This window comes from Aspergillus stella-maris (genome assembly GCF_047715825.1).
Source record: "Aspergillus stella-maris strain CBS 113639 unplaced genomic scaffold BDV14scaffold_41, whole genome shotgun sequence".
Lineage (NCBI taxonomy): Eukaryota > Fungi > Ascomycota > Eurotiomycetes > Eurotiales > Aspergillaceae > Aspergillus > Aspergillus stella-maris.
Genome location: NW_027396835.1, coordinates 43,769 through 66,874, shown reverse-complemented (window position 1 = coordinate 66,874; position 23,106 = coordinate 43,769). Strand labels below are relative to the sequence as shown.

The 23,106-nt window shown below is 51.2% G+C and overlaps 12 protein-coding genes across 12 annotated transcripts; 8 read left to right on the top strand and 4 right to left on the bottom strand.

Moving 5' to 3' along the window:
* Positions 1-77: 77 nt before the first annotated feature.
* Positions 78-1,995, top strand: BDV14DRAFT_209932 (flavin-containing monooxygenase; the record flags this gene model as incomplete). Its single annotated transcript, XM_073775770.1, has 2 exons — positions 78-1,494; positions 1,542-1,995. The coding sequence occupies exons 1-2, from the start codon at positions 167-169 to the stop codon at positions 1,993-1,995; spliced, it is 1,782 nt and encodes a 593-aa protein (XP_073626371.1). The 5' UTR covers positions 78-166.
* A 231-nt stretch (positions 1,996-2,226) lies between these two features.
* BDV14DRAFT_201822 (SDR family NAD(P)-dependent oxidoreductase) lies at positions 2,227-3,176 on the top strand (the record flags this gene model as incomplete). The annotated part of the gene is made up of 4 exons (XM_073773859.1): positions 2,227-2,275; positions 2,334-2,706; positions 2,755-3,111; positions 3,158-3,176. The coding sequence occupies 4 exons, from the start codon at positions 2,227-2,229 to the stop codon at positions 3,174-3,176; spliced, it is 798 nt and encodes a 265-aa protein (XP_073626370.1).
* A 54-nt stretch (positions 3,177-3,230) lies between these two features.
* On the bottom strand, positions 3,231-5,840 carry BDV14DRAFT_190888 (transcription factor domain-containing protein; the record flags this gene model as incomplete). The annotated part of the gene is made up of 2 exons (XM_073771404.1): positions 3,231-5,604; positions 5,653-5,840. 2 exons carry the CDS (start codon positions 5,838-5,840, stop codon positions 3,231-3,233), a joined length of 2,562 nt encoding a protein of 853 aa, XP_073626369.1.
* A 503-nt stretch (positions 5,841-6,343) lies between these two features.
* Positions 6,344-7,816, top strand: BDV14DRAFT_209930 (aldehyde dehydrogenase family protein; the record flags this gene model as incomplete). The annotated part of the gene is made up of 1 exon (XM_073775769.1): positions 6,344-7,816. The coding sequence occupies one exon, from the start codon at positions 6,344-6,346 to the stop codon at positions 7,814-7,816; it is 1,473 nt and encodes a 490-aa protein (XP_073626368.1).
* A 171-nt stretch (positions 7,817-7,987) lies between these two features.
* On the bottom strand, positions 7,988-9,839 carry BDV14DRAFT_209929 (flavin-containing monooxygenase; the record flags this gene model as incomplete). Its single annotated transcript, XM_073775768.1, has 4 exons — positions 7,988-8,448; positions 8,497-9,161; positions 9,210-9,608; positions 9,664-9,839. The coding sequence occupies 4 exons, from the start codon at positions 9,837-9,839 to the stop codon at positions 7,988-7,990; spliced, it is 1,701 nt and encodes a 566-aa protein (XP_073626367.1).
* Positions 9,840-10,219: 380 nt separating this feature from the next.
* On the bottom strand, positions 10,220-11,815 carry BDV14DRAFT_201818 (cytochrome P450; the record flags this gene model as incomplete). Its single annotated transcript, XM_073773858.1, has 1 exon — positions 10,220-11,815. One exon carries the CDS (start codon positions 11,813-11,815, stop codon positions 10,220-10,222), a length of 1,596 nt encoding a protein of 531 aa, XP_073626366.1.
* Positions 11,816-12,093: 278 nt separating this feature from the next.
* On the top strand, positions 12,094-12,513 carry BDV14DRAFT_201817 (EthD domain-containing protein; the record flags this gene model as incomplete). Its single annotated transcript, XM_073773857.1, has 1 exon — positions 12,094-12,513. The coding sequence occupies one exon, from the start codon at positions 12,094-12,096 to the stop codon at positions 12,511-12,513; it is 420 nt and encodes a 139-aa protein (XP_073626365.1).
* Positions 12,514-12,698: 185 nt separating this feature from the next.
* BDV14DRAFT_201816 (SDR family NAD(P)-dependent oxidoreductase) lies at positions 12,699-13,554 on the top strand (the record flags this gene model as incomplete). The annotated part of the gene is made up of 3 exons (XM_073773856.1): positions 12,699-13,007; positions 13,061-13,314; positions 13,362-13,554. 3 exons carry the CDS (start codon positions 12,699-12,701, stop codon positions 13,552-13,554), a joined length of 756 nt encoding a protein of 251 aa, XP_073626364.1.
* Positions 13,555-13,828: 274 nt separating this feature from the next.
* On the top strand, positions 13,829-15,768 carry BDV14DRAFT_201815 (trichothecene efflux pump; the record flags this gene model as incomplete). Its single annotated transcript, XM_073773855.1, has 4 exons — positions 13,829-14,005; positions 14,055-14,787; positions 14,839-15,207; positions 15,260-15,768. The coding sequence occupies 4 exons, from the start codon at positions 13,829-13,831 to the stop codon at positions 15,766-15,768; spliced, it is 1,788 nt and encodes a 595-aa protein (XP_073626363.1).
* Positions 15,769-16,097: 329 nt separating this feature from the next.
* Positions 16,098-17,169, top strand: BDV14DRAFT_201814 (chaperonin 10-like protein; the record flags this gene model as incomplete). The annotated part of the gene is made up of 2 exons (XM_073773854.1): positions 16,098-16,554; positions 16,601-17,169. The coding sequence occupies 2 exons, from the start codon at positions 16,098-16,100 to the stop codon at positions 17,167-17,169; spliced, it is 1,026 nt and encodes a 341-aa protein (XP_073626362.1).
* A 141-nt stretch (positions 17,170-17,310) lies between these two features.
* BDV14DRAFT_176524 (Dyp-type peroxidase) lies at positions 17,311-19,505 on the bottom strand. The gene is made up of 8 exons (XM_073769259.1): positions 19,315-19,505; positions 19,009-19,255; positions 18,599-18,954; positions 18,416-18,505; positions 18,253-18,363; positions 18,100-18,191; positions 17,675-18,031; positions 17,311-17,591 (listed from the first exon to the last, which is right to left on the bottom strand). The coding sequence occupies exons 1-8, from the start codon at positions 19,362-19,364 to the stop codon at positions 17,344-17,346; spliced, it is 1,551 nt and encodes a 516-aa protein (XP_073626361.1). The 5' UTR covers positions 19,365-19,505; the 3' UTR covers positions 17,311-17,343.
* A 703-nt stretch (positions 19,506-20,208) lies between these two features.
* Positions 20,209-22,919, top strand: BDV14DRAFT_176523 (putative galactose oxidase). The gene has a single exon (XM_073769258.1). It carries the CDS (start codon positions 20,234-20,236, stop codon positions 22,730-22,732), a length of 2,499 nt encoding a protein of 832 aa, XP_073626360.1. The 5' UTR covers positions 20,209-20,233; the 3' UTR covers positions 22,733-22,919.
* Positions 22,920-23,106: the final 187 nt, after the last annotated feature.

Below are 23,106 nucleotides of genomic sequence, written 5' to 3'. Positions count from 1 at the left end.
AAAAAAGCACTGAGGGAAAGGTTCTCCGAAGGCTCATGGCCTGATCGTGTCGACAGGGTCTTCACGTCATATATACTAAACGGTGTGCAGGACAGGAAACCCGGATCACATCGTGTCGTTACCTTTATTCCAGACTGCGCACTCCTCCTTCCTCCAACCGCCGACCATGGGCGAAGCCAGCATGACGAAAACCGAGCTCAACGGGACTCACGATGAGTTCGTATACCCAGAATCCCGTGGGGGCTCCTCCTACAGAGTGCTGGACCAATACCACTCCAAGCCCGCTAAGCTGAGAGTCGCCTGTGTAGGCGCGGGCGCATCAGGTCTCTGTTTGGCGTACAAGATGGGAAAGATGCTCGAACCTGACTCTTGGGAACTCACACTGTTCGAGAAGAATCCTCATTTTGGCGGTACCTGGTACGAAAACACATATCCCGGTGTCGCATGCGACATTCCTTCGCACCTTTACACCTTTACATTCGATCCCAACCCGGACTGGTCACATTACTTTGCGTACGGTCCCGAGATACAACGGTACTTTGAAGGGTTTGCGAGAAGATTCGATCTGGAAAAGTACATGAAGTTGAATACAAAGGTGGTTGAATGTCGCTGGGACGACGCCAAAGCCATCTGGAACATCACCCTCGAGAATACGCAGACAAAAGAGCAATGGCAGGACTGGTCGCATTGTGTGGTGAATGGCACAGGCATCTTGAACTCGTGGAAATGGCCTGATGTTGCGGCTCTGAAGGACTTTGAAGGACCCAAGATGCACTCTGCGGCGTGGGATCACAGCGTTGATTACCATGGTAAAAACGTCGGCGTTATCGGGACAGGATCGACGAGTGTTCAGATTGTGCCAGAGCTACAGAAGACTTGCAAGCAGGTCCAGGTCTTCATGAGGAGTCCGACATGGGTCAGTCCTCCCTTCGGAGCAACTGCTCTCTCCAACCTCAAAGATCAGAGCAACGGGGGAGAGTGCGATCCTGGAAACCGGCAATACACATTTACAGAAGAGGATAAGAAGCGGTTCAGAGAGGACCCGGACTATCACCTCGCGTTCCGAAAAGGCATTGAGAGCGAAGTCAACGGTCTGTTTGGAATGTACTTCCAGGGCTCTGAGCTCTCCAATATCTTCCGCGCTGCCATTACAGACGAGATGTACCGAAGAATGGGTCCAGGTCAGGAGGAGCTGAAGAAGTTTATCATTCCCAAGTTTGCGCCTGGTTGTCGTCGCATCTCACCCGGCGATGGCTATCTGGAAGCCCTGGTGCAGCCCAACGTCAAACCAGTATTTGGAGATATCAAGAAGGCGACCGAGTCCGGACTCATGATGGCAGATGGTACTGAACACAAATTTGATATCCTTGTCTGCGCTACGGGATTCAATGTGGCTTTCAAGCCTGCATTCAGGGTGATTAATGCCGAGGGCAAGACGATCCAGGAAGATTGGGGGGATGGTGTCAACTTGTATTTCGGTGTTTCAGCACCTAGGTAAGAGACATTGATCGAATGATTCGGTACGTACTGACTTCGATTAGATTTCCCAACTACTATACAATCGTTGGCCCCGGAGCGACGTGGTCCAACGGCACTTTACTCCCGTCCATTGAGACGACGATCGAATACAGCGTCAAGTGCATGAAAAAAATGCAGACCGAGGTCATTCGCTCACTTGCAGTGAAACAAGAAGCTCTGGATGACATTTACGAGCACTTTGACGAATTCCACAAGAACACCGTCTGGCAGGAAGAGTGCCGGTCGTGGTTCAAGGATGGCAAACGCAAGAACAGGATCTACCTGTGGCCAGGACCAACTGTTCATTTCCTCAAGTCCATTAAAGATCCCCGGTTTGAGGACTACGATATCAAATATCGGTACGGCAACCGCTTTGCGTTCTTGGGCAATGGCAGTGTCAAGGCGGGGGTGACGGGGGATGCCATGGGGCTGGCAACCTACGTGCGCAGCAGCGATTACGACTGGAGTGTCGCCTAATGTAAACTGGTCATCATGTTATTAGTGAAGTCAATATACACTCGAGACTTTCCTTCGAAATGTTACGATATAGTTCCAGATCTCAAAAGTGTGTATATGGAAAACAATAGCCGCGTTCAGCAACTTGCCTAGAAATCGCCAGAGTACAACCGACAACAAAACATCCATTCTAAACTCAGATTCCACACTCAATACGAGATAGTATAGACCAATTGTCTACAACCCGACAAAATGGCCTCCCTATTGCGTGGTGCGGGCTTCATCACCGGCGCAGCCTCAGGTATGTGCGATTAGCCGGCGTAATGGAAAGGAAACTGATGTATAATTAATAAATGCAGGAATTGGTAAAGCGACTGCATTTTCCTTTGCCCGACATGGCGTGAATCAGCTCGCTCTCGCCGACATCAACCTCTCTGCCGCAGAGGTAGCAGCGCGCGAAATCCGAACGAGATACCCAGACATCGAGGCGATTCCTCTCGGACTTGACGTGACGGACGAGAAGTCAATCAGCGATGCCGTAACCAAGACGAGAAGCACATTTGGAAGAATCGACTACGCCGTGAATAATGCTGGGATCGGAGGGGCGCATGATCTGTCGGCGGACCATTCCTTGAAGGAGTGGAAGAGAACACTGGATATTGATCTGAATGGTGTTTGGATGAGTAGTCGCGAAGAAATAAAAGTAATGCTGCAGCAGGAGAAAAGACAGGAGTAAGTATGCTTCCGTGAAAGTGCACACTCCACTAACCGTACTGGCAGCTCTCCTCGATATAATCGCGGAGTCATCATCAATGTAGCGTCCATGTATGGCATTGTTGCGACTTCCCTAAACACGCCGGTGGTCTCGTATACAGCTGCAAAACATGGAGTGATTGGTCTTACGCGCGCAGATGCGATTGCCTATGCTCCAAAAGGAATTAGGATTAATGCAATGTGCCCCGGATACGTGGCGACGCCTCTCGTCCGGCAAGTGATGGGGGCCAACGTGATGCAGAAGGAGATTGACAAAATTCCTGTCGGTCGAGTCGCAAGCATGGAGGAGATCGCAGACCATATCGCCTTCTTGGCCTCGCCGATGAGTAGCTATGTGTATGGCGCAGCGATGGTGGCTGATGGGTAAGTGTCGACCTTGGTGCTTGATTGAACTTTCTGACGTTTAAAGGGGATTCACAATTCAGTGAGGTATCAATATTGGAATATATTCGCTACAGAACTATACAGGGACACCAAGAAATTCAACTGATTATCTCCGTCCATATATTGTCTGACCTTCCGCTGACTGACTTCCTCTTTCCCACGCGATGCCCTCGTATGCGACTATGAGAACCTGTATCTGTAGGATGCGTAGGTTTCAGCGAGAGCCCTGTCTCATCTGCCGCGTCTGTAGAGGGTAAAGCTATCGGCTGATTGCCACCTAGCCCTTGACCATGGTCGGTTGTATTGTGGTCCTCTACCAAGTGCATAAAATCATTATTTATACCCCCTATTTCTACGGTTGCGTCATTAGCCAGGCGAAATAGAGACGGTGTCTCGGTGCTGGGCCAGGGCGAGCAGAACGCCGAGGGTGAACCCTGACCGGCCATGACGTTGCCAATCGAGAAGCGATCGGGTGCACTGAAGATGGACCATGAATCGTCGATGTTGCCCATATTGCTGTCAGCAACTAGGCTGTTATGCTCCGGTCCTCGAGGAATAGCCGGTTTCCCAGAGGTTGACTGATATGTCAGAGGAGGAGAAGGCAATATCGTTGGCATCACTGTAGGCTCCCCCGGCCAAGACATGGACTGCATCGCATGCGAATTTGTCCGTGCCCTAGTAGACTGGCCCCTTTTGGGAGGTGACGGTCCTGGGTCGCCGTCGGACTCTGCTGAGCTCCCTCTTCGTGCTGGTATCGAGTTGGACGACTGTAGTGCCGGTTGAAGCTCTTTGAGTTCCTCTATAATGGCCTTGAAGATGGTAGACATTTGCTCCGCTGGCAGATATGCCTCACTCATATCGTCTAGGACTGCCGTGAGACACTCGAGATATCTCATACTGCGGTCGTTGGCAGCGAGATTTGTGGACGACGCGATGGCGGCAACCAGAGCAGTGGCTGCATTTCCGGCGTGTTGCAGACCAGTGACAAAGATCTTGCGCGTGTCAAACCGTTTGCGCTGCTGCCAGAAGATCTGAGCGATTCTACCAGCGCAATGCGTGCAAGTTGCATGAGAAAGTGCAGAGATGTGCTTTTGGGCTGGCGGAGAGTCGCCGTCCTCCCCTTTGCGCTCACCATGGGGGTCTAGAATGTCCTCGTAGCCTGCGAACGGACGATGCAGCATAACCATGGTCGAGTAGTACTGCTGATGAAGCAAGAAGAAGGGCGGCGGCGCAGTTCTCGCATTCTCTGCGTTGTATTTTGTAGGCTGAGGCAGTCGGGCATACCACTTCTCCAGCTCACTGTCCAGCGATGCCATTCGCAGATACAAGGACCGATCAAGGTCTGCACTTCTACTAGAGGTATTGCGCATCATGCTGGTGATCTTGCCCCCGAGCTCCATGAGTTCAAATAATGATTGGTAAATCTGCAGCTCTAGTGTCTTCTCAGAGCCTGGATTTGAAGTGCCCAACCGGTCAAACTGCTGCGACAGCTCATAGATCTCCAGATCATCTGGCTTGAGGGCCGTGGGCCGACCGAGGAAAAGGGCCCAGTATCGGTCAAAGATGACACAGGCCCAGAGTGTCATCCGGCCAATTTCCAAATCGCTTTGAGAGAGACCAGTGCCTGACCGATCGAGATGCAATCCGACGTCGAAGCAGAGACGATAAGCCATGCCAGAATATAGCCATCCTGCATTGTCGCGACCGCATCCAACTTCCAGGTCACCCAGGAGCAGTAAAGCTGCAATAGACGGAAGTCCGCCCGGTCGCTCCATCTCGTAGTCCAGCATGTACTTGGCCTCGCGGTGCAGGAGAGATTCTCGACCAGGGAGAGTGATGCGAACCATGTCCGGACGTTGTTTATCTGCAAAGCGATAGCCAGCAGCCAGGATGCAAATGTGCAGGAAGCCTGAGTAGTATGGCCCTCCCCCTGCATCTTTTCCCGCCTCAAATGCTTCCTGGTGAACCACCCGTATGACAGAGTTGTAGTGTGTCCAGAACAGCTGCATCAGATAGTCGTGTGCGGTTTGCGACAACGCTGAGAGCACTCGCTGGGTTCTTCGCTGTTGCTCGATTGCTTGTCTGCGACTCTCTTCCGACTCGGAAGAAATGTCTAGGTAGATATGACAATTGGTTGTTGGGCCAAAGTATCGTTGTCGACCGGCTAGCTGGTCGAAGCTGACATGACCACGGGCGGATAAAAGTCGATGGGCCATGGACGGCTTATTGATGTCGAATCGAACAGGGCTTGCAGCATGTTTGACTGGCTTGAGGTATATGGGTTCTGGAGTAGGGGGAGTGGCGACGGAGAGTGCCGGAGGGTCTGGAGAAGGAGCATTGTTGCCCCCCAAGATGGCAGGGTCGAGGTTGCTAATGTCCTGCTTCTGCGCTTCCTCGTCTCTCTGTTGTAATGCAGATTGAAGCTGTTGAATCTGTTCCTGGAGCTGGCTCACATATGCTTTAGAGACCGGCCTAGACCTTGATTAGCGATGCACAATGCTGTAAGACCTGAGCGCCTACTTTCTTCGCTGGTCGTCATTCTTGATGACGCATTCCTGGCCGTTTTCCTGACATTGAGTACACGAGGATTGGCCTGACTGGACGACGCATCGAGTGCGACGCTCTCGGCAGGCCATACAGGCCACAGAGGCTCGATGTCGCGGCTTGGAGCCCGTCTCGTTTCCAGACCCGGATGAGTCGCCGGCCATGGTCAGATTGTTGGCAATGAAAAACACATGAAAGATTGGAAATGCAGAGCCGAGAGGGAATCCTCCCATGCAAGGCGCTTATATTGACCTGCCACTTCCCCGCATTCTAGAGGATGGCCGAGGGTACTGCAGCGAGTCAGGTCTGGCCCCCGGACTAGGGCTCTGATTCAAGCTGAGCTTCCCCACTGCATGCCAACCGGGGGTCTGAATCAGGAATTCCGCTTCTGGACTGATCTGTGCTGATCTTTCCGTATGGAAAGTCCGGCATACTCAATCAGGATCACAGGACGCCCCCCCTGGCTCAAAGAAACGCTGCAGATCGATCTCCAATCAGAATCACTGTAGACTCTCCAGAATACGTCAACCTGCATTGATTTGACTGGACTGCAGAAGAGGGGAAAAGGTGCCCCGAGGACAACGTTTTCCCTCTCTATAATGTTATATCTAGTCGCCGAACAGAAGAATACCACCGTCAGGCTCAACAACTACAGACTGCAGGCAAGATGTCGTCCTTTACATTCAGCCGTGACAAGCTCCCCACCCAACTTTTCATCAACAACGAATATGTCGACCCCCAGAGTGCCGACACCTTCAGCGTCTTCAACCCCCGCGACAACTCTCTCGTCTCAGACAAAGTGCCCCAGGCCGGTGCAGATGACGTGGACGCCGCAGTCGCAGCAGCCGAAGCGGCATTCCCCAAGTGGAAATCCATCTCCAATTCTGAGCGACGCAGTATCCTGCTAAAGTTTGCATCCCTAGTCGAACAACACACGGAAAAGCTCGGCGAGTTGACGAGGATCACCCTTGGCGCCCCTTATAATGCCTTTGGCAAGTTCGAGATCGGTCTTTGCACCCAGGCCTTTGAATACAATGCCGGTTGGATTGACAAGTTTGCCGGCGAGGCATTTCCCCAGGACAATGGCTTCATGAAGATTACTCGCCATGAACCGCTCGGGGTTACAGCTGGAGTGGTCCCCTGGAATGGCCCTATTGGGACTGTTGGACTCAAGGCAGCACCAGCACTCGCCACTGGTAATTGTTTTATTTTGAAGCCGTCCGAGAAGACTCCTTTCGCAGCCTTGGCCCTGGGTGAGTTGATCCGCGAGGCTGGATTCCCACCTGGTGTTTTCCAAGTCCTGTCGGGCGATGGCAAGACGGGAGCGCTTCTCGCCAGCCATATGCGCGTCCGCAAGGTCAGCTTCACAGGATCGATCGCGACCGGAAAACGCATCCAGAAAATGGCTGCCGAGTCGAACCTCAAGCGTGTTACTCTCGAGCTGGGCGGAAAGTCGCCGGCCGTGGTCTTTGACGACAGCAACTTGGACAACGCAGTGACCTGGTGTGTCAATGCCATCACCGCGAACTCTGGTCAAGTTTGTTTTGCTGCATCTCGAGTGTATGTGCAAGAGGGCATCATCGAGGAGTTTACGAAGCGATACAAGGCTGGCCTCGAAGAGCGAGCCAGCAAGATCAACGATCCTGAGACCGAGGGAACACTGATGGGACCTCTAGTCGACAAAGCTCAGTTCCAGCGAGTCACTGGCTTTGTCGAGCGAGGACAGGAAGCCAATGCTGGCTCCCTACTCACTGGTGGCAAGCGCGTCGGAGACAAAGGCTTCTACGTTCAGCCGACAGTCTTTACAGGTATCAAGCCAGACTCAGAGCTCTACAAGGAGGAGATCTTTGGACCGGTGTCTATCCTGAACTCGTTCAAGACAGAAGAGGAAGTGCTCCAGAAGGCCAACGCCACCGAATATGGCCTGATGGCCGGAGTCTTTACGCAGGACATTAACAAGGCTCTACGAGTTGCAAGTGAATTTGATTCAGGCATGGTCGGCATCAATTGTATCAGTTTGAGCTTCCTGGATGCTCCATTTGGAGGCTCCAAGCAGAGTGGCCTCGGTCGCGAATGTGGTCGCAATGCCCTGGAACATTTTACTGAGCCCAAGACGGTGATGATCAACTTGTCTTACTAGGTAGTATTTATTACTGAATCATTATTTTTCGTTACGAGTGGTTGTGGTGGTTTTTCGTAAGATATATATTTCGGCATGTCCACCAGAACCCCCCTCCACTCCCCGATATTTTGAACAACTGCAAGTCTCGTAGTAAGGACAAACTACGTAAGTTTATTCTTCTAGAACTAACTAGATTCGTGGAAATACAGTAAACGCAGAGCCCTCTGGCTTACGCGACCCCGACTTGTTTAGGATGCGCAGTCTCTTCCCCCGACTGTGGTATTCCCCATCGTCGCGATTGCGAATATAATAAGCCCAGTCCGCTGTCTCGTCAATCTCTGTCTGACTGTAACCGTTGCCCATCCAGGCGAAGCGATTGCCGTTATACTTAACATCCCAGTCATCTAATCGAACCTCGTCCATGGCCTCAATATAGTGCAAAGTCGACCCTGGCCAAAGCGCAGTCACAGCACCATCGGCTTGATTGGACTTGTACCATGAGCGACAGCCATCCGCCCAGACGGTCCTCTCCATAAGTTGGTTCTTGTGCTCGATAAAGTCCTTGACGGCCTCTGCTTGTGGCGCGAAGCTGCGGATGTTCGTTGTTTGGTACCGGTCGATGAGTTTCATCATGTAGTCTGCTTGTGCCTCTGTTTTTTGTTAGTCGATTACATCCAAACAAACTGAGGAGAACTTACCAATAGCAGACAGGACCGGGCCATTGCCAACCGGACTATTGGGGCCCAGGAATGTGAGATAGTTCGGAATGCCAGCAGCAGCAATGCCCAAGTATGACTGTGGCTCGTCCTGCCAATCATCCTGAAGATTGTTCCCACTGGGCCCAATAATGGGGAATCGCGGTCGGAACGAGGTGTCAAACCCAGTGGCGCAGATCAAGACATCGACTGCATACTCGTTTCCATCGTCGCAGATACAGCCCTTTTCGCTGATTTCGTTGATGTTGCCGTATACAACTTGCACATTGTCTGCGCCCAGCGACTCGAGATAACCAACTCCGGGCGTGATTCGACGACAGCCGACGGACCATTCAGGAATCAGAGCCTTTTCCAGGTCGGCGTTGTGTAACTTTTCTTTCATCTGCTGGATCATATATTCACGTGTGGAACGCTGGCCTTGGGTCGATCGCAGGAAAATGGCCCATTGTCCATTCATGCCCCGTTCGATCTCTCGGCGATACTCGTTCAAGTGCTGAGGGTCTGCAGCGAACGTTTGCTTTTCCTCTTCGGAGAAGACATGGCCCTCGAGGCCCTGGACAGGCGACACCCAGGTTGGCTCACGAATAAAGGTGGTGACCTTTTTGACCTCTGGGAGGATTGCTGGTAGAACCTGGATGCCGGACGATCTGTAGCACATTAGCCATAAGCATACCACCTTGAGCGGCTTTGATTACCCATTTCCAATCAGGCCGATGTGTTTTCCAGCCAGAGAGATGGACTCGTCCCAGTTGGCAGTGTGGACTAGGGTGCCCTTGTATCGCTCGAGGCCAGGGATGGCCGGCCACCGCCAGGAATTCAAGATGCCCCCAGCATTGATCAGAATATCACACGAGTCAGTCCACTCCTGCCCAGAAGCCAAATCCTGGACTTGGACATTGTAGCCTCCTTTCGCAACGTTCCAGACAGCCCCAACTACCTGATGGCGCATCCGGCAATACTGGCGCAGCCCATATTTCCGCGAGAAGTTGTCAAAGTAGTTGAAGATTTCTTTGCTGCTGGCATAAGTCCCCGACCAGTCGGTCTTGGGTTCAAATGACCAGGTGTAATTGTGCGAGGGAACGTCGCATGCGCACCTGGACAAGTCAGAATTGTGCACTTTACACAGCAAAGGAGCTATGTAGTACATACCCAGGATATCGGTTCTCGAACCATGTCCCGGCAATCTCTTCATTCTTTTCGTAAATGATGAGGGAAAAATTTGAGAAGCTGCGCTGGAGTTTATAGGCAAACAATAAACCAGAAGCACCTGCTCCAATGCAGATGATGCGGACGTGCCGCTCGGTATGAATGGGGTTACCGGCCATGGTTGATAATAATTGACTACGAGGGATTAGTGGCACGCAAGAGATCTCTTCAGATCGGCTTTTATTGATTTAATCTTGATCATACGGTCATTATGCATTAAACGTCATCCAGCATTGGAAATGAGCTGGCTAACGGTGTCCGCGTCTTCATGCGAGGATCCGCATAGCAGAAGCCAAAAGGAGAAGTGGAATCTGCCTTGGCATGTTGCACAGGAAGGGGTAGAAGACACGATTCTAGTCAATGGGAGGTCTCTGAAATAAACAGATCTTGTGTACTACACGGGGTGGAGAAGTAGTGATGGTTGTAATGACATTGGAACTACTACTTTGCTCAAAGAGGACAACGAACATACAGAATACATAAAATCATAACCAGGCTATCAAGCCTTTGTTGCCCGCTCCGCCTGTGTCCTAGCAGTATAGTATTTGGAAGCTCTCCGACCCTCTGTCTTCTGCGCCCTCACCACTCGCGCATTCAGGTCTGGCTTCTGCCATGTAGTATAGGCCTTCATATTCTTCATCTCGCCTTCTGGATCCCACTGCCAGGCCCCGTCGGTGCTAATGACATCAAAATTCCACACCAGCCGAGCAAGAATAATGCGCATCTCCATGTAAGAAAGATTCTTGCCAATGCAGCCTCGAGGGCCCAGAGAGAATGGCTGCATTCCGCTTTTGACATCGGTCGAATAAGCGTCCTCGAGCCATCGCTCTGGGATAAAGGTATCACAGTCTTGAAAGTTGGCAGGATTATGCGAGGCAGCCCATCCGCCGACCGAGACTGACGTGCCTCCTGGAACCCAGTTGCCATCGATCGTGTCACCGGCCACTGGTACAGTACGAAGAAGACCAATTGGAACTGGTGGGTGGATGCGAAGGCCTTCTTCAATACAGGCGTTCATGTACGGCAGCTGGCTGGTTCTCTGATAGTCAATCTCGTCCTCCACCTGGAAGACCGACCGAACCTCTGCGTACAGCTTCTGCATCTTGTCGGGGTTGCGCAAAAGACGTGCCAGTAGCCCTGACAGAAGATTGGCGGTGGTCTCACTGCCAGCAACAATAAAGAGGGCACTGTTGAGGATAATCTCGTTGTCATGGAGATCGTACTTCTCTCTTTGCTTCAGTACATAGTAAATAAAGTCTTTGTGGTCGGTCGGTCCAACTCTTAATCGCTGCTCGACCTTCTCCTTGCTGAACGCCAGATGATCTCGACGCCTCTTCCGGACATGGTCGGGAATCATGTTTAACAGAAAAGACTGCGTCCAGGAGCCAGCATCGGCAAAACGACGAGTGGCCTGCTCCAGTGCACCGACCTTGACCGTCTCAAAAATCAGAGCGACCCAAGAGTGGAATGCACCGAGATCGAGGCAGCCAAAGGGCTCTCCAAAGGCCAAATCTCCGATTATATCAAAGGTGGTAAAGTTCAACCAGTTGACCAAATTGAACGCTTCTTTCTCATCGGCCATTCGCTTGAGCTTCCCAATAAAGATGTCGACATAATGCTGAATGATGTATTCCTGCTCCTTCAATGCACGCTCTGAGAAGGAGTGGGCCATGGCGCGTCGCTGTCTGGTGTGGTTGGCATCGTCGGCCATCGTCAGCGTCGACGCACCAGGCAGTGGGTCGACCGACCCGACGTGGATCGGATCCTTGTGCATGTTCTTGCGTCCACCGGTTTTGAAGCCGTAGATGTCTTCCCATGCCTGCGCCGAGTTGAAGGACAGCTCGTTGGGGGAGACTCGCACCACGGACCCATACTTGTCGTGCAGTTGCTTCGTCTCCAACCCAAGGCGACCGCGCAAGAGCGAGTAGATTGACGGTAATGAGCTGATTGCACTCAGTCTTGGTCCTGGAAATCTGGCTAAAGGATGAAAGTATAATCGGTAAACAGCTAGTCCAACGCCATAGAGGACGATAACGAGGGCACTGGCTGCACCCAGATACCAGGTCCTTTCGGTGGCTGTACGCAGTCCTGACATGATGACAATGGCCAAGACTGAAAATTCTTGATTGTTTGCAACTCCAGTATTCCTGGTGGAATTTGGTAGAAATGGTTGATCTCATTCAGAGCATAGCAAGTGTAGGGCTAACGACAGCAGCTCGGAAAAGGACACCCGCGGGGGATTCCCCGATCGCAACATTCAATTTCATACTGTACAGTATGACAGGAAGCGTGATGATACTATTTACTCGCTTCTCTCTGATCCCCTGCATCTACTGAATCCTGAAGCAAAACTTCGCAGAGAAACCTTCAACCATGGCCGAAACAATCCTGCCACCACCGGCGAAACCGCTGATTCGCGTCAGTTCTTTCTTCACCAAAGACCCCTCGATGAGCCAGTCTGAATTCGATACTTATTGGCGCGAGACCCACGGCAGTCTCGTCGTTGCGTCCAAAACATTCCAAGCCGCCAGAATCCAAAAATATACGCAAGTCCATAATCTCCACGATCTGAACAAGCAGGGCACAAATATGGGTCTTTCGGTCCTCGATTTTCAGTGGGATGCATGCTCGGAGATGTACTTCCAGAGCTGGGAAGACTACGAACAGTTTATCGGCAGCGATGAGTTGCGAGATGTTTTGGGACCGGATGGAGCTCGCATTATGGACACAGACAAGGGCGTCAAGGTGATGGTGACCATGGTCGATCCGGTATTCGACACTGCTGCAGCTTAAGCTCCTGAATTATGTATCACTGCCCGAGGGTTGCCTGAGGATGTACTCTGCAGTATAATTATTGGCCTGAATGGATGTTGATTGCCGGCTGCTGTACCCACTTCCCTGGCGATCTTCCTAGCAATGCATCATATATCGCTGCTTCCTTCAGCACTGAGTAGTAGTAGCAAAGCATAACTTCAACAATGATTGACTTTACAGGAAAAGTAATTGCTTTGACCGGTGGCGCCTCTGGTATCGGCCGCTGCACTGCCCTTCGCCTTGCGTCGCTCGGGGCCAAAGTCTCGATTGGAGATCTGCAACAAGGGCCACTGGACGCTGTAGCCAAAGAGATCAAGGACGCCGGTCACGGAGACGTTTTGGTCCGAACAATTGATGTCCGCAAATCCCAGACTGTTGAAGCATGGATTAAAGATACTGTGGAATGGGGTGGCAAGCTGGACGGAGCTGCGAATCTCGCAGGAGTCATTGGCAAAACAATCGGCTTGACTGGGGTAAGATCTGGTCCTCAGAGAGAGAGACATAATACTGACATAAAATGCGCAAGGTCAAAGATATCGATACCGACGAATGGGACTTTGTCGTCGACGTCAACCTCAAAGGTGTCATGCATTGCATGCGCGCTGAGCTACGCGTAATGGCCAGCAATGGATCTATCGTGAACGCTTCGAGTATTGCTGGGATTCAAGGATTTCCCCGAAACGCTGCATATAGCGCCAGCAAGCACGCAGTGATCGGTCTTACACGGTCTGCAGCCAAAGAAGTCGGCGAGCAGGGGATCAGAGTCAATTCCATCGCCCCGTAAGTAATCTTCCTAACTCGTGCATCTTGTTCTGACCATGTTCCAGCGGTGCAATACAAACACCCATGCTGGCCAAATCTGCTGAAATCAACGGGAATGTCGCAGTCAAATCGGACACATCATTGGCACGACCAGGAACACCAGACGAAGCAGCCAATTTGATAACTTTCTTACTCAGTGATGCGGCATCCTTTATTAGCGGTGCTAACTACTCTATCGATGGAGGCTGGGCGTGTTAGAGGGATGTCGGCCCCAAGGGAAGACAGGCTCGCGGACAGCTGTTGCTTGTAGTAGCTGAGATAAGATTATGATAGCGTCGAAACGTAGCCAATGATCTGGTTCAATTAATTAATTTGTCTTCTGCACAAGAGATCTGGGGAGATTGCGGGGGTGGAAAAGGTTTTCCGTGTGTAGCAACGGTTGTTTTGATATAGATATACAGTATATTCAGGTTGGCAAGACACAACACCCATCAACTACGGACAACTCACTTTCTATTACGCCCGTCCGAACATGGCCCAAAGCGATAGTCCAGGCTCTGATGCCTCAAAACAAGAAAACCCATCTGCCCGAGCAGTGGTGCATGCCGATGGAACTGTTACTTATGTCGACGTCCAAGCCATTGGGGGTGAGATGGAGGACATGCCCAAGGGCTACTTCAGAAGCCTGCCCTTTCTCGGGACTGTTTTGGTACATGGTCTGTCTAGCGGCACCGAGAAAATTGCTAACACATGGCAAGGCGCAATGCCTGGGATCTATAGTGGCCTACATGGGTTGGGTACTGCCGTCGAACACCCTGACTCTCATCAATGCCGAGCTCGGAAACTCACCCAACATCAACTGGGTCGCCACCGTTTGGACCTTGTCGAGTTGCGTTGGATTCTTACTCATTGGTCGTCTCTCTGACATCTTTGGCCGCAAGTGGGTAGTGCAGGGGAGCATGTTATTGTCTATCATTGGGTGCATTATGGGAGCGCGTGCAACTTATGTTGAGATGTTGATCGCAGCAAACATTTTCAACGGTATATCTGCGGCTGGACAGCTGTCTTTCGGAATTATCCTGGGCGAACTCGTGCCCAACAAATACCGCGGAGTCATCGTGACCATTGTCTTTGCATCATCGCTCCCCTTTGCCGTCTTTGGTCCAGTTATCGCCCGTTTGTTGATCCAGAACACGAGCCAGGGCTGGCGCTGGAGTTATTGGATAGGCCTCATCTTAGCAGTCATTGCGACTGTTCTCTACCATTTCCTGTACCATCCGCCAAAGTACGCCCAACTACATGTCGATGGCAAGAACAAGTGGCAGATGTTCAAGGAACTTGACTTTGTTGGGATATTCCTTTTTGTTGCTGGATGCGTCCTATTTCTCATTGGGCTGTCATGGGGAGGCACAGTGCACCCCTGGGTCAGCGCTTCGACCCTTTGTACTCTGCTTATTGGGGCTGCTACAATTGTGGCATTTGTCGTTTATGGTAACTCAAGGCCCAAACCCCCAGTCATCAAATGTTACTAACGGCAAATAGAGGGCTTTGTGTGCAAGACACAGCCGTTCATGCCCCCGAGGCTGTTCAAGAATATTGGCTTTGTCGCCATTGTGATGGATGCAGTGGTCGGGGCCATGGTCTATTACTCCTTTACCGTGCTATGGCCGACCATAATCTCGTCAATATACACGACAGACTCCATTCAAATAGGTTTGCAGAGCTCTGTTGTTGGTGGCGGCATCCTCCTTGGCCAGATATTGGGAGGTCTAGCTCTAGGCTTTGTACCTGGGGTCAAATGGCAGTGCATTATTGCCTCGTTATTGAGTCTTGCATTCATCACGCCCTTGAGTGCTTTGGGGCCTAATATCTGGTCGATGACAATCGCATTGGGGACTTTGGGTTGCATTGGTATGTATCATTCTGACAACCAGAAATGCGTCCAGTGGCTGAAAACCTGTAGCAATCGGATACATTGACAATATATCATTCCCTGGTGTTACCCTTCTTGTCGAACCACAGGATATCGGCCTTGCCACCGGCGTTCTTGGTTCCTTACGCGCCCTTGGTGGAGCTGTCGCCCAAGCAGTGTACACTTCGGTCCTGGATAACAAGTTGAACGGTAATATCCCAAAGTACGTTGGTCCCGCAGCGAAGTCGGCCGGTCTGCCTGAATCGTCCCTTCCAGCACTCTTGGAAGCTCTTTCCGCGAGCACGAGCGTCGATGGAATTCCAGGTGTTACCGAAAGCGTTATTACTGCAGCTCAAGCCGCACTCAAGATTGCGTACTCAGAGAGCTTCCGCATTGTCTTCTATTGCACAATACCTTTTAGCGTGATTCTTATCGTTTCCAGCTGCTATGTTCCGAATATGGGGAACTTTGTTCATTACAATGTTGCCAGGCGGCTTCAGGAAAGGTCGGAGGATACGTCTGACAGCAAGACAGAAGTCGAGTTGATTGAACATGCATAGGCGTGCAGGGCTGGCCCCAAAGGACTAGGTAGTAAATCCAATCAAAACCAACTAGTAAGTGAAGCGTTCATGATTTAGAAGAATCAGAGTCTCAATAGGAGGATGGATATGCATGTAACGACAAGGAATCCGGCCAGTGGCCAATAGCTTCATGCTTACTGCCCAAAATCAAGGAAGAGCACCGGAAAACGACACCCGCTTCGGTCCCCGATCTACATTGCTCTCCTGGCCATATCTGATCCCGTATTACCTAGACTTATCTGTAGTGTCCTCAAGGTGCCTGCCAACCATTATCTATTGAAATCCTGATTTGCTGAACAAACGACACAATGAAGGCAGCACAATGGGACCCCAAGCAACAAAAGGCTGTTGTCAATGAGATCCCCATTCCGGAGCCCATGCCAAACCAGATCTTGGTGAAGATGGCATCTGCTTCACTATGTCATTCGGACCTTCTGGCAATTGGCAACCCGGACCTGGTCGAGCCTTTCACGATCGGCCATGAAGGGGCTGGCTACGTTGCCAAATTGGGTGCAGGCTGCGCGAATAAAGGGTTCAAGGAAGGCGATCCTGTTGGATTCCTATACATCAATGGCTGCTGCTTTGAGTGCGAGGGATGTCTAGTGCACAACATGCAGTGCACACAGGGGAAACCTCGAGTTGCTGGATTTGGAGAATTTGGCTTCTTCCAAGAGTACGCGGCAATAGATTGGCAGAATCTGATCCAGCTCCCTCCTCAGTTACATCCAACACGAAGCTCTGCCGTATTTTGCGCTGGAATCACTGGTAAGACCATGTCCGATATGATGCTGTCCGCTACTGACAAGTCTAGCCTTCCACGCCGTCGATTCATGCAACCTGAAACCTGGTCAGTGGTTTGCCGCTATAGGAGCCGGTGGACTAGGACAACTGGCCGTTCAGTACGCTAAGGCGATGGGATACCGAGTGCTTGCGATAGATATCAATGACAAGGCTCTCGAGGCCTGCAAAGCCCAGGGTGCTGATGCGGTGTTCAACTCGCTTTCTCAAGGCGACAGCTACGTCGGCGAATTGAAGAAGCTCACCAATGGTGGAGTCCATGCAACAGCAGTGTTTAGTGGTGCAGCAGCGGCCTACAAATCTGCTCCATCTATTATTAGACCTGGTGGAGTGTTGATGGTTATTGGTATCAGTCCAAGCCCGATGGAAGTGTCGACATTTGACCTGGCTATCGGCACGTATTCAATAAAGTCGGATAGTACTGGAACTCCTCAGCGAATGGGAAAAGCCGTGGCCTTTACAGCAGAACACGGTATTACGCCAGAGATTGAAGTGCGATCAGGGCTGGAAGAGGTGGACTCGATGATCCGAGAGATGCAATCTGGGCGATCAAGCAAGCGAATGGCCGTGGTATTCGAGTAACCCGGCCAGCGTCGATCTAAATATGTAACAAATCGTGTTCTGATACTGCATCTTTCCCGCACTAGGCTTGAAAGGTCGATGATGCATACATACATCGAGGGTTTCCTCAAAGAGTACTACATGTCATTTCCAAGAACAAGTGTATATATTTCTAGCTAGCTTCCCAAAACACAGTCACTCCTCTGATAGTTTGGTCTTCAATGCGCTGATGGACGGGGTGAAGAAATATTCACCACCTCGCTGGTCGGTCCATGAAACGAAGCTGAGTGGTAACTTGTAGGGGCGCTCATCGGTAGGCTGGTCGTAGATACTGACATAGCCCTCTGGATGCTCAGGGTGACTTCTCTGGCTGATGATCGGGTCAACACCTGGACCACCTTCAACCCCGGTATTGGGAGCAAATGTCCTGTTGCTCGCCCAACCTAGAAGGATTCGAAAAATAACAGTATCAGCGAACCTGGTCTAATCTTCCTGAGGGGTGTGATGCGGAAAAAGAGGGCCTTACGGGCGATCAGCATGTTGAATCCATTACGAATATCACTCTGGTAACAGAGGAAGTAGATGCCTCGCTTGTGTTTTGTCTCTTCGGCCTCTTCCACCTCGTCCACTTCGGGGCCAAATGTGATACCACGACGGATGATCAGGTTGGTGTTTGACACTTGTTCGTTAGCAGCAATCTCTTCCTCATCTTCCGTGTGCTTGGTATCTACGTAGAGGTCTGCTCTCGGACGCATCTTGCGGATATGAGCTGCAAAGGGACATTTTGTGTTTTTCAACAGGGTATGTCCTTTGGCATAGTCAAAGTTGTCGGCGAATATATACTCGGGCTTGGTGCCATCAGGGTCGAGCTCAACCGGGGAGCCTAGAAAGAGTCATCTCTGTTAGTCGACTGCTGTCGATGGTCTGGGCAGAGTTGTGCAGGCCATGTACCATTCTTCCATCTTCCCATCAAGTAAGCTGCGAGCTTCTCGCCCGTACCGTCGTCAAAGGATGGGATTTGCTTAGAGCTCTCTCTCATAAATCTGGACGGACATATCAGTCTTGCGGCCTTGAATAAACAGAATGCATGTAGGGATTTCATACTTGTCAAACTCAGGGACCTTCTGTACAATCTCGCGGAAAACCAGAAAACTGCCTTCTGTGGCCCAGTCGGGGTGTTTGGCTTTATCGCCATCAAGGCCAGTGAAGATCAACCTGTAAAACTTCAGCAGACTTCGGTGATAAAGGACAGTTCACGCATCCTTACCCTGGAGGAATGTTTCTCTGGTGTCCGTTTCCAGGCTCGGGGTCAAGGCCTCTAATCTGAGGTTGGGATATTTCATCTTCAAACCCGAAGCTGGCAAGTGGTAAAAAGTTAGATCATGTGGGATCGCTCTTATTGGACGTGGACGAGGAGAAGGAAATCTGTCAAGGAAGGTGAAGTACTAACTGTTCTTTCCCATGAAGACTGAACGTGCCATCCTGGGCTTTCTTCGCTTTGCCATCAGCATTACGGAGATTACCGTGCTTCTCATAAGCAATCTCAATACTGGACGACGGAGTACCGAGACCAAAGCTACGTTTGACTTCTTCGACCTTCTCGTCGAGCTTGTCTTTTGTCTGAGCGGTGACAATCAAGAGACCGTCGACTCTCCACTGATCGTTGTCCGCAGGATGTCCCTTCGGAGGTTTGTACTCGTCCGCTAAAAGGTTCGGGTCATCGGGTCCTTCAAAGACCATGTCCTTATACATTCCCCTGATATGGAGTTCATCATCAAGTTTATCTCCCCGGCGTTGCATGACCAGCTGGATTTGTACACGTTAGCAGTACCGCCGGTGAGGAGAAGATATAAGTCTAACCTTCTCAATACCCTTGTAGCTGAAGGATATGTTGACAGCCTCAAATGGCTTGCGTCTCTCTGGAGGAATGTCCGTCCTCGGCTTTCCTGGGGTGGATTGAGGAAGATCATCTATCTCCAGGAAGTATTCCCTGCATTGAGCACCGGTGGTGATCTTGCCAGCGATGCTCCTCAGATGGGTCTTGAACACGTCGGTGTCCATGATTTTGAAAAAGAGGAACGCTTCATAGTATTTTGGTAGACGGGGCCTAGGGAAAGAAGTCGTTAGGTTTAATATTGGACCAGAGTCGAAGTCACAATTTCTTACCAAATGCTCCCCTGGATGTTTCCAATGTCGACCTCGGTTTTCTTGGCCATTTTGGCGATAGAATTGCAGGGGTAGACAGCTCCTTCCAGAGCAGAATAGCGAAGGGTGCATTCTTATTCATAGGGATGTCTTCCCTCCATGCTGTGATCGATAGGCCTCTTCATGACCAATCAGGCACTTTTGTATCAAAGAGCTGAAACTTGCAGACTCTAACACAATCCGCGTCACAGAATGATATCATGCTACATGGAATGATTTGTCAAATGGGGCTATCAATTGGTAAACACGGGTCGCTGAGTGGAAGCAATGAGCCCCATCCCAGGGAACCGATTGCTAACACGGAGTTCGTCAAAGTCGTCAGATCGCCAATCACTTCCCCCAGCGGTGCGAGCTGCAGACGGATCATCCACGTTTTCCTCTGGTCAAGAGCCACTAATTGTAGTCCGAGAAAAATCCGACAGAGCTGAATGGGTGTGGGCCGTGGAGGCTGTGGTGGAGCAAACGCCATGACCTCTATGAAAATCTTGTCGAATAGTCAGCACCCATGGCTCTAGACGAGCTGTCACAATATAGAATTGGCAGCAACTGCTTCTTATTAACACAAACGGTGTATGGGGAGCATAAAATGTGACAAAATCGATCGAGTTATGTACAGCAAACCAAGATCTGGCTCTCTGCTACGGGTCGGCACATTCCGTTGCAAACTGTGATCAGCAAATAGTTTGCTTGCGGTGGGGTACGCCATCTCTGATCTGCGCTTTGGAGGAAATCATTGAAGGATATTCAGCCGGAAGGCGATGTGATAGACCGCGTCTTTTTCCCCAACCCGATAAAGTCCGTGATGATCTCCTGTGGATACACTGACGTCGTTGGTCCAGCTCACCTTTGTAACATCACGGACGCACCGGTGGCTGACTGAATGAGATCTTCAGCTCAGATAGGCCCTGGCCTGTGCTGCGGCGAGAAGGAGAAGTTGGTCACCCAGCCAGCCAGGATATGTTCTCCTGCCCACCACATAAATGGCCGGCACCATTCTGTCCCTTCTAGCCAGCACTGCACGACGAGTGACTGCTATTCAACAATGAAACTCCAGTGGGCCTCTGGCCTCCTTCTTGGAGCGCTTGTCACAGTCGCTGACGCCTCTGCCTCTTCTCATCTGCCCTCCGGGTTTTCGACCGACTCGAGCGACATTGTTGTTCCCACCTACGGACCTATCGACCCTGAAAAATACTGCTGGCAAGCAAAGCCTCGTGGAGGACGTCGTTTGGACCGAGCCAACTTCATCGTCGAGTGCTCGAGCGAGGAAGATGAGGACACTACATGCGAGAACGTGTTGGATGGTCAAATCCATACGTACTGGCGCAGCAATACCACCAATGTCTTGGACAATTTTATCATTATCGACCTCGGCGCTGAGCAGAAGGTTAACGGTCTCAGCATGCTTCCCCTTATGGACAAAAATGCGCGTGGCCAGATTGCCAAACACGAGGTTTATCTCAGCAACGATAAGAATGATTGGAAACGAGTCGCCTACGGGCTCTGGGGTTTCAACAAGAGTGTGAAGCTCTCGGTCTTTGAACCGGAAGTCGCCAGATACGTCAAGCTCGTTGCAAAGAGCGAAGCGCCTCTCAGCAAAGCTCCCGATTCCAGGTACGAGGAGACATGGACCAGCGTCGTCGACATTGGCATCTACGCTGTCGACTTCATCATTCCGCGGGACCCATCCAAAGGTTCCTGGGGCCCAACACTCGATCTGCCCATTGTCCCCGTAGCAGGCGCCCAAAATGGAGTCAACCGTGCGGACAACAGTGATATCATCCTCTGGTCCGCCTGGGCTGACAATCAATTCTTTGCTTCCCCTGGAGGCGAAACCTTTACGACTACCTGGGACCCAATCAAGGAGGACATTTTGGAGGCCAGTGTTGCCAACAACGAGCACGACATGTTCTGTCCGGGCATCTCCATGGATTTCGATGGACGCATCGTTGTGTCTGGTGGCGCCGACTCAGACAAAACCAGCATCTTCAACGGCACTGGGTGGGAGCGTGGTGAGAGTATGGTGCTGCACCGGGGATACCATGCCACTACGACCCTGTCCGATGGACGTATTTTTGCCATTGGTGGATCGTGGAGTGGAGGGCCGAATAATCCCAAGGACGGCGAGCTGTATGATCCCTGGAGGCGAACCTGGAGAAGACTCTACAACATCCCGCGCGAGATCATCGAGACCGATGACAGACCCCTCCGGGCTGACAATCACGCGTGGCTGTTTGGGTGGAAGAATGGAAGTGTGTTCCATGCTGGTCCCAGTGAGAAGATGCACTGGTTCAACACTCGCACCAAGGGAGGCAGCTACGTCTCTGCCGGTTATCGCGGAGACGACCGTCACGCCATGTCTGGAAACAATGTCATGTTCGACGCCGCCAGGGGCAAGATCCTTACATTTGGAGGTCAAGAGCTTTACGATGGATCTTTTGGTAGTCGAAACGCCCACATTATCACCATCAACGAACCCTACAAGAAGCCCAAGGTCGAGGTGGCTGGGCTCAACGGAAGCAAGAGCGAAAACAACCCTGGTGGCATGTTCTATCAACGTGTTTTCCACACCTCGGTCGTTCTCCCTGACGGATCTGTCTTCATCGCTGGCGGTGAAATTTGGGGCCAGCCATTCAATGAAGCTGAGAGAGACATCCACTTGACCCCGGAGATTTACTATCCGGACAGCGACACCTTTGTTCCTCTTCAGCGGAACAATGTTGTTCGTGTCTACCATAGTCTCTCGCTTCTCCTCCCTGATGCTACCGTGCTGAATGGCGGTGGTGGTCTTTGTGGTAACTGCACTGTTAATCACTACGACGCCCAGATCTTCCGGCCCCCATACCTCTACAACCCCGACGGCACCGCAGCCATCCAGCCCAAGACCCCTGTGCTGGAGAAAGGAAGCCAAAAGGTCACCGTCGGCCAGACAATTCATTTCTTTGCAGACGCTGATATCAAGACCGCGTCCATGGTTCGCCTGGGCTCTGTTTCGCACACGGTCAATACCGACCAAAGACGAGTGCCCCTTGAGGATTTCACCTGTGACGAACCCTCCATCGATGGCTACAGGTACTGCAGGGCTCGACTGCATCCTGATCCTGGTGTTGCTCTGCCTGGGTATTATATGCTTTTCAACATGAACTCGGCCGGAGTTCCCAGCAAGGCGGCCAGTATCAAGGTGGAATTGGATTTTCCCTTGAGCCACTTTACCGGAGACAATGGTTATAATGATGAGAATGATGAGGAAGTAGAAGGCGTGAAAGACTGCGACATGACTGTCTCTAGTGAAGAGCAAGCTCAGAGTATAGTTGACGTGATCCTCGCGGCTGCTCGCTATTTCTGGAATCCTTCGCAGACTCCTCTCATGACACAACGTTGAGAACAGCTGGATATGCCTAGTATGTTTGAACACTTGTAGCCAGTACCTCTCTGCGCACGAGGCTACCTGTCTACATCACGACGTCGTGTTCCAGAACACAATTCTGTATAATAATGTATCTCGAACATGGTCACAGACCTAAGAAAGATCCATTCAAATTGCGTGAAACAATAGCCTTGCATTCGAATCAGCATCCTTCTTTCCTTATGTTCGTTTCCTTTTCCAGATCAGCCATGGTCTATTAGTGTCTCAGTAACTGTACTAAAGGCGTATTATGCTCTGTAGTGTACTTGACGATGTTATCCCCTTGGCCCTAGGGAGCTTGGTTGCTCTTTGGGGGTTATCCTTTGACGAGCTGTGCATTTTCACCATGT

What these genes read in the sequence shown, in the direction of transcription:
- BDV14DRAFT_176524 (XM_073769259.1), bottom strand. Translation starts at nt 19,364, where the DNA reads ATGGCCAAGAAAACCGAGGTCGACATTGGAAACATCCAGGGGAGCATT. An exon ending in AACATCCAGGGGAGCATTTG is followed by an intron (nt 19,256 to 19,314) that starts GTAAGAAATTGT and finishes TTCTTTCCCTAG; the next exon opens with GCCCCGTCTACCAAAATACT. An exon ending in AAGGTCCCTGAGTTTGACAA is followed by an intron (nt 18,192 to 18,252) that starts GTATGAAATCCC and finishes ATGTCCGTCCAG; the next exon opens with ATTTATGAGAGAGAGCTCTA.
- BDV14DRAFT_176523 (XM_073769258.1), top strand. Translation starts at nt 20,234, where the DNA reads ATGAGATCTTCAGCTCAGATAGGCCCTGGCCTGTGCTGCGGCGAGAAG.